This window comes from Oncorhynchus keta, chromosome 1, assembly GCF_023373465.1.
Source record: "Oncorhynchus keta strain PuntledgeMale-10-30-2019 chromosome 1, Oket_V2, whole genome shotgun sequence".
In the NCBI taxonomy this organism is placed as follows: domain Eukaryota; kingdom Metazoa; phylum Chordata; class Actinopteri; order Salmoniformes; family Salmonidae; genus Oncorhynchus; species Oncorhynchus keta.
Window position 1 is genome coordinate 80863853 of NC_068421.1, and position 8171 is coordinate 80872023.

The 8171-nt window shown below is 43.3% G+C and overlaps 1 protein-coding gene across 1 annotated transcript; it reads left to right on the forward strand.

Annotated features, from left to right (window-relative positions):
* Positions 1-368: 368 nt before the first annotated feature.
* Positions 369-6311, forward strand: tmco1 (transmembrane and coiled-coil domains 1). Its single transcript, XM_035786306.2, has 7 exons — positions 369-599; positions 1167-1244; positions 4521-4580; positions 4757-4803; positions 4941-5008; positions 5199-5343; positions 5569-6311. Exons 1-7 carry the CDS (start codon positions 530-532, stop codon positions 5665-5667), a joined length of 567 nt encoding a protein of 188 aa, XP_035642199.1. The 5' UTR covers positions 369-529; the 3' UTR covers positions 5668-6311.
* Positions 6312-8171: the final 1860 nt, after the last annotated feature.

The window sequence follows — 8171 nt, forward strand, 5'->3', positions numbered from 1 at the left end:
GTGAAAAAAACTCAGATAATACTTTTTATTTCCCTTTTGACCCACATTCATGCAGGAACCAATGGGGTGCTCGAGGGGGGGGGTGGGGGTTCATGCAGATGCAGGAACGCCACGAATTTTGGGCTGCAGTTGCACACTACTTAAAATATATATATATATATATTAACAACAAATCAATACAGAAAGTACATGAGGGAACACAAGTATATATAGATTATAAACAATGGGCAATCGAGCGAGGGGGTACAATATCACATTACAATTACACAAGGACCTTAAGAGACACACATACACTTACAAGCAGTTGCACACTACTGCCTAGCTTCGCCTCTTCTGCGTTGATGTATGTTGATTTACCAACCGGAAGCGCTAGCCGGAAGTTGCTCCCGTGTTCGTGACGTGTACTTGTAACTACTATTTGCAGTTGCTGCTGACATCAAATTCCATACTCAAATGCGGCGAGAGTTTGCTGATAAATTATAGCCACGTTCAGTACCATAGGAAAGGGATCGTGATACGACCTACAAAAATGACAACCATGTTCGCAGACACTATTCTTATTGTGTTCATCTCTGTTTGCACAGCTCTGTTAGCTGAGGGTAAGTAACTAACGTTACAGTAGCTAGCCAACGTTAATTTTAGCTAAGCTATCTGGCTGACTTTAGCTAGCTACCTTATACTGACTTTCTAATTTTGGCTAGCAACCATCAAACATATTCGTGATGTATTTTATTTGGTTAAAGCTGAGTGCTGTAGATGTTTTATCATTTGGAAACCTGTTTAATCCGGGGCATGAGTAGCACGACGCTTCTTAGCTTTGGGACACAACATTGGGTGGGAGTCTGTCTTTATGAAGCTACAGCCATCAGATCTAAGAATTGCGAGCTCTCGGCCAGGTAACTGGGTATCTGTAAACTTCTTTGTGACAACGGCTGATGTTAAAATGACTTTATGAAATACATGTGATTGTCACCATTGGTGTACTAATGATAATAACCGCATACTTGTTATTTGTAGTTAGTGACAGAGCTTATGTTTCATCAGGAGATAATTGGGGCATCATCTAATACACATGCATGATTTTATATGCACATTCATTGATATGTTGATGTATTGTTTGCTCTAAATGTAGTATTTGCCTCACCTTTAAACATCTCCATCCTAAGGAATTACATGGGTGTTGGTGTATCGTACTGCAAAGTACAAGAGTCTGAAGGCAGAGGTGGAAAAGCAAAGCAAGAAATGTGAGTCTTTAAATACATTGTTCAGTTCTTGGATCAAATTGTATTTGTCACATGCACCGAATACAACAGGTAGACCTTACAACAGTTGTAGACCTTCAACACCATAGTACCCTCAAAGCTCATCACTAAGCTAAGGATCCTGGGACTAAACACCTCCCTCTGCAACTGGATCCTGGACTTCCTGACGGGCCACCCCCAGGTGGTGAGGGAAGGTAACAATACATCTGCCATGCTGATCCTCAACACTGGAGCTCCCCAGGGGTGCGTGCCCATGACTGCATGGCGACTCCAACGCCATCATTAAGTTTGCAGATGACACAACCATGGTAGGCCTGATCAACGACGAGACAGCCTATCGGGAGGAGGTCAGAGACCTGGCCAGGTGGTGCCAGAATAACAACCTATTCCTCGACGTAACCAAGACTAAGGAGAGGAGTGTGGACTACGGGAAAAGGAGGACCGAGCACACCCCCATTCTCATTGATGGGGCTGTATAATGGAGCAGGTTGAGAGATTCAAGTTCCTTGGTGTCCACATCAACAACAAACTAGAATGGTCCAAACACACCAAGACAGTCGTGAAGAGTGCACAACAAAGCCTATTCCCCCTCAGGAGACTGAAAATATTTGTCATGGGTCCTGAGATCCTCAAAAGGTTCTACAGCTGTACCACCGAGAGCATCCTGACGGGTTGCCATAAGACTCCTGAACAGCTAATCAAATGGCTACCCAGACTATTTGCACCCCCCCCCCCCTTACAGTAACCTTACAGTGAAACACTTACTTACAAGCTTTAACCAATAGTGCAAAAAAGGTATTAGATGAACAATAGGTAGATAAAAAATAAATAAAACAACAGTAAAAAGAGAAGCCTTTTTGTCCTAGACTTGTCACTCCGGTACTGCTTGCCATGTGGTAGTAGAGATAACAGTCTATGACTGGGATGGCTGGGGTCTTTGACAATTTTTTAGGGCCTTCCTCTGACACCGCATGGTATAGAGGTCCTGGATGGCAGGCAGCTTAGCCCCAGTGATGTACTGGGCAGTACGCACTACCCACTGTAGTGCCTTGCGGTCAGAGGCCTAGCAATTGCCGTACCAGACAGTGATGCAACCAGTCAGGATGCTCTCGATGTTGCAGCTGTAGAACCTTTTGAGGATCTCAGGACCCATGCCAAATCTTTTTAGTTTCCTGAGGCGGAATAGGTTTTGTCGTGCCCTCTTCACGACTGTCTTAGTGTGCTTGGACCATGTTCGTTTGTTGGTGATGTGGATGCCAAGGAACTTGAAGCTCTTAACCTGCTCCACTACAACCCCGTCGATGAGAATGGGGGTGTGCTCGGTCCTCCTTTTCCTGTAGTCCATCTCCTTTGTCTTGATCACGTTGAGGGAGGGATTGTTGTCCTTGAACCACACGGTCAGGTCTCTGACATCCCTATAGGCTGTCTCATTGTTGTCGGTGATCAGGCTGTTGTGTCATCAGTAAACTTAATGATGTTGTTGGAGTCGTGCCTGGCTGTGCAGTCATGAGTAAACGGGGAGTACAGGAGGGGACTGAGCACGCACCCCAGAGGGGCCCCCGTGTTGAGGATTTGCGTGGCAGATGTGTTGTTACCTACCCTTACTGTTGTTGTTTGGGTGACGGCTCTGTAGAGAAAACATTTTTTTTTATACACTGCTCAAAACAATAAAGGGAACACTAAAATAACACATCCTAGATCTGAATGAATGAAATATTATTATTAAATACTTGTTTCTTTACATAGTTGAATGTGCTGACAACAAAATCCCACACAAATTATCAATGGAAATCAAATTTATCAACCCATGGAGGTCTGGATTTGGAGTCACACTCAAAATTAAAGTGGAAAACCACACTACAGGCTGATCCAACTTTGATGTAATGCCCTTAAAACAAGTCAAAATGAGGCTCAGTAGTGTGTGTGGCCTCCACGTGCCTGTATGACCTCCCTACAACGCCTGGGCATGCTCCTGATGAGGTGGCGGATGGTCTCCTGAGGGATCTCCTCCCAGACCTGGACTAAAGCATCCGCCAACTCCTGGACAGTCTGTGGTGCAACGTGGTGTTGGTGGATGGAGCGAGACATGATGTCCCAGATGTGCTCAATTGGATTCATGTCTGGGGAACGGGCGGGCCAGTCCATAGCATCAATGCCTTCCTCTTGCAGGAACTGCTGACACACTCCAGCCACATGAGGTCTAGCATTGTCTTGCATTAGGAGGAACCCAGGGCCAACCGCACCAGCATATGGTCTTACAGGGGTCTGAGGATCTCATCTCGGTACCTAATGGCAGTCAGGCTACCTCTGGCGAGCACATGGAGGGCTGTGCGGCCCCCCAAAGAAATGCCACCCCACACCATGACTGACCCACCGCCAAACCGGTCATGCTGGAGGATATTGCAGGCAGCAGAACGTTCTCCACGGCGTCTCCAGACTGTCACGTCTGTCACATGTGCTCAGTGTGAACCTGCTTTCATCTGTGAAGAGCACAGGGCGCCAGTGGCGAATTTGCCAATCTTAGTGTTCTCTGGCAAATGCCAAACGTCCTGCACGGTGTTGGGCTGTAAGCACAACCCCCACCTGTGGACGTCGGGCCCTCATACCACCCACATGGAGTCTGTTTCTGACCATTTGAGCAGACGCATGCACATTTGTGGCCTGCTGGAAGTCATTTTGCAGGACTCTGGCAGTGCTCGCCCTGCTCCTCCTTGCACAAAGGCGGAGTTAGCGGTTCTGATGCTGGGTTGTTGCCCTCCTACGGCCTCCTCCACGTCTCCTGATGTACTGGCCTGTCTCCTGGTAGCGCCTCCATGCTCTGGACACTACGCTGACAGACACAGCAAACCTTCTTGCCACAGCTCGCATTGATGTGCCATCCTGGATGAGCTGCACTACCTGAGCTACTTGTGTGGGTTGTAGACTCCGTCTCATGCTACCACTAGAGTGAAAGCACCGCCAGCATTCAAAAGTGACCAAAACATCAGCCAGGAAGCATAGGAACTGAGAAGTGGTCTGTGGTTATCACCTGCAGAACCACTCCTTTATTGGGGGTATCTTGCTAATTGCCTATAATTTCCACCTGTTGTCTATTCCATTTGCACAACAGCATGTGAAATGTATTGTCAATCAGTGTTGCTTCCTAAGTGGACAGTTTGATTGGAGTTAACCTGCTCCACTGTAACTTGGAGTTACATTGTGTTGTTTAAGTGTTCCCTTTATTTTTTTGAGCAGTGTATATGTATTTGAATATTTCAGTGGAGAAGAAGAAGGAAACCATTACAGAATCTGCAGGACGTCAACAGAAGAAGAAAATTGGTAAGAAAGAATCATGTCATGTGTTTATACAGTATGTATTTGGACCAAAGCTTTCCTGGACCATAGCTATCGCCTCATCATAATTTTGACAAGACTATTACGATAATAGATATGACAGTTGGCGTATATAAAATAATATGTGGTCCCCATACACAATGTTTTAATTTCAACTTCAGAGAGACAAGAGGAGAAACTGAAGAACAACAACAGAGATCTATCCATGGTGAGAGAAATGTGTTTTTTTGTCATACAAATTAAACAAGCCAACGCCCTGTGTATTCCTTCCTCATTTGCTATCTAGCTCCATTGATGAAGGGGTGACCACATTTCATCTGACTGTCCTCCCGTCTTGTGTTACAGGTACGAATGAAGTCCATGTTCGCCATTGGCTTCTGTTTCACAGCGTTGATGGGAATGTTCAACTCCATGTGAGTGTACATACACTGACAAATGCTATCTGTTAGATCTAGTGGCACGGGTGGCTACTCTGTTATGATGACAAACAACTCACTGTGTTCATTGTGAGTTTTTTTTGTTAAGCAATCGCTCTCAGCTCAAAGTTAGTAATTCAATGCACCTCCTTACCCATCACGTGCTAATATCATTGTCTGGTTTTAGCTTTGATGGAAGGGTGGTGGCCAAACTGCCATTCGTCCCACTGTCCTACATTCAGGGTCTTTCCCATCGCAACCTTTTGGGCGAGGACTTCACTGACTGCTCATTCATCTTCCTGTACATTCTCTGCACCATGTCCATCAGACAGGTAACTCAACGGACACTATTTTACCACCTGTCATGGGTTGCAGTATATTGACAAGAGTAGCAAATACTCGGCTAACAAAAAAAAGTTAAGGACAAATTTAAATTTAATCTCTTAAAATATGATTCCACATTCAACAGCTTATGGTTCACAACTTTCCAGAACTGGGACTTCTCATAAATATCCTTGTCTACTTGCTATGTAAATATTGTTTATATCCATCCACAGAACATCCAGAAGATGCTGGGTCTGGCCCCCTCCAGAGCTGCCACCAAGCAGGCTGGAGGTTTCTTGGGACCCCCTCCCCAGGCAGCTAAGTTCTCCTAAGAACCAAGCATATGGGTGGCCTTCCAGGCTGACTACATTGCATTACAGTCCAATGGTTGTGTACCATGTCATCGAGTGTGCAGCCGAGCATCAGATCCTATATCAGATGATGTGATTTTTGCAATGTAGTCTGCTTAGAACGCGTCTTCAGTCCTATTTCTACACTGTGACTGTCTGGCCACAGAGAGAAGGGAGAGGACAGCCCCCTCATCTGTACAGAGAATGACATTGCTGTCACAACGATGGATGGGACGACTCTTTGTATACATTGAATACCATCAGCAGCTACTGTATCATTCAGTCATTACCTGTACCCATTATTTCATTGAAGTTTGTAGTGTACCTGGTTTGACCCATTTTCCTTATTTTGATGCTTTAAGTTTTAGTTCGATTAGTTTGACATTAAAGTAGCTATGATTGTGAGTGCTAATGATTTACAAAATGTTACAAAAGTGTGAAATATATCCTGTTTATATTCAGATAAACATTGTGATAAGATGCTAAACAAAAATCGTATGAGATTGGAATAAATTAAGCAGACCTGGGAGTGGATTGGCTGTTTGGTTCATCAGTACATTATGTGATTGCCTGGCTCTGTAGTATTTCATTTCTTACTTAATGAATAAATGTTTTATCAAATTTTAGCCTGTTTGATGCTGTTTACTTTTCTTTCTTTGCAATTTTGTATGATCTATGTCTGCTACCACAGAATATCATAAGTAAAACAAGTATTCATGACTTTGGTGGTTCCTATCTTAGAAAGCCATAAGTGGGATAATGAGTCAGCAGAAAAGTGTTACTCTATAGTCTACACTATTGGAGCTGGGCTGGGGCCAACAACACACAGATCGAGAGGACTGCTAAATTAATTGGCAGGGTCATTCCTATGATACAGTGCCTTTTTTTGTTCCAGGAATGATCTGTTCTTATTTAGTGTAAAATGTGGATTCCAAAAGGCTTTAAATTTAAGGTCAGGTGTCTACTTTAACACAAACATGGATCCTGAAAGGGAATTGTAGTCATGTTATTACACTTTTTTTGTCAGTGGCTATCTGTGTTTTTTTCCATGTCCCCAGGTGATATTTATCAACTACTACAATACATTTAAGCCATATAATAATAAAATATACCAAACCTTTAACTATTTTGCCCTAGTTAAGTATTTTTCATCTATGTTTTTTTCATGATTATTGTATTTATTTAATTAAAAATATTCTGTGTGTCCCTGATACCACTTTCCAGTCTGTTAGTTTGTTGTAATTCTCCATTTAAGAAAACACCTTCCTATAATGACCCCACATTCAGGCAGTGTGGGAAAACTATGGTGCAAAGCTACATAAATATAAACACTCAGTTATATCTATATGTCCATGTTTCAGGTTGTTGTCCTACCCATCAATGTCCACCCTGTTAGGCTAAATTATAGAGAACATTTAAAATGTTAAAATATGTTTGATAGAGCAGTTAAAATTCTGTTCAAGTCTTCACCATTATGCTAGCTCAATCTTGCTCACTCACAGAGCTATCGCTAATTTAGGCTCAACATGTCCACCCAGTTAGGATTATGCACCCAAACAGTTAAGTGCCTGAGCTTGACCAATAAGTTTTTCTGAAAGTCAAACATGTCCCTTTTCTGATATACAGTACCAGTCAAAAGTTTGGCAACACATTCAAGGGTATTTCTTTATTTTTACTATTCTCAACATTTTCCACCCTTTGCCTTGATGAAAGCTTTGCACATTCTTAACATTCTCTCAACCAGGAATGCTTTTCCAACAGTATTGAAGGAGTTCCCACATATGCTGAGCACTTGTTGGCTGCTTTTCCTTCATTCTGCAGTCCAACTCATCCCAAACTATCTCAATTGGTTTGAGATTGGGTGATTGTGGAGGGCAGGTCATCTGATGCAGCACTCCATCACTCCCCTTCTTGGTCAAATAGCACGTATGCAGCTTGGGGGTGTGTTGGGTCATTGCTCTGTTGAAAAACAAATGATAGTCCCACTAAGTGCTGTTGGGTTCGGGGTGAAATTTTGAACATTGCTATACTAGAGACATTGTTATACCCAGAAGCATAGCATATAAATGAGTGAAAGAGACTGTTTTTTACATCAGAAGTTAATGGTTATCTGTAGGAGACAGATGGCTGTGGGATGAGGGGAGACGGGTGGAGATCTTTGGATTAGGCCTCAAGGGGGTCAGGTCAGTTTCCCTTAAGGGAGAAACAATGGTTTATTATCCTATCACTTCATCTTCCTGTCAGACCATAAAATATGTAAGGATTGGAGAGAAGGAGGAGTGTCTAAATTGGAGTATATATACTTGTGGTGGTGGAAATGTGATGTCTGAATGAAGCTGTATAGACCCATTGGGAAGAATTACACTTGGTTAAGCTTCTCTAGTGTCCGTGAGTTATTTACTCTGAAAATTAGAACCTAACAGTGAAAACCAGATGGGATGGCGTATCGCTGCAGAATGCTGTGATAGCCATCCTGGTTAGGTGTG

Excerpts from the sequence above, each read along its gene's own strand:
- tmco1 (XM_035786306.2), top strand. The coding sequence starts at position 530 with ATGACAACCATGTTCGCAGACACTATTCTTATTGTGTTCATCTCTGTT. Across the intron at positions 4,804-4,940 it reads ACAACAGAGATCTATCCATG|GTACGAATGAAGTCCATGTT; the intron begins GTGAGAGAAATG and ends CTTGTGTTACAG. Across the intron at positions 5,344-5,568 it reads GCACCATGTCCATCAGACAG|AACATCCAGAAGATGCTGGG; the intron begins GTAACTCAACGG and ends ATCCATCCACAG.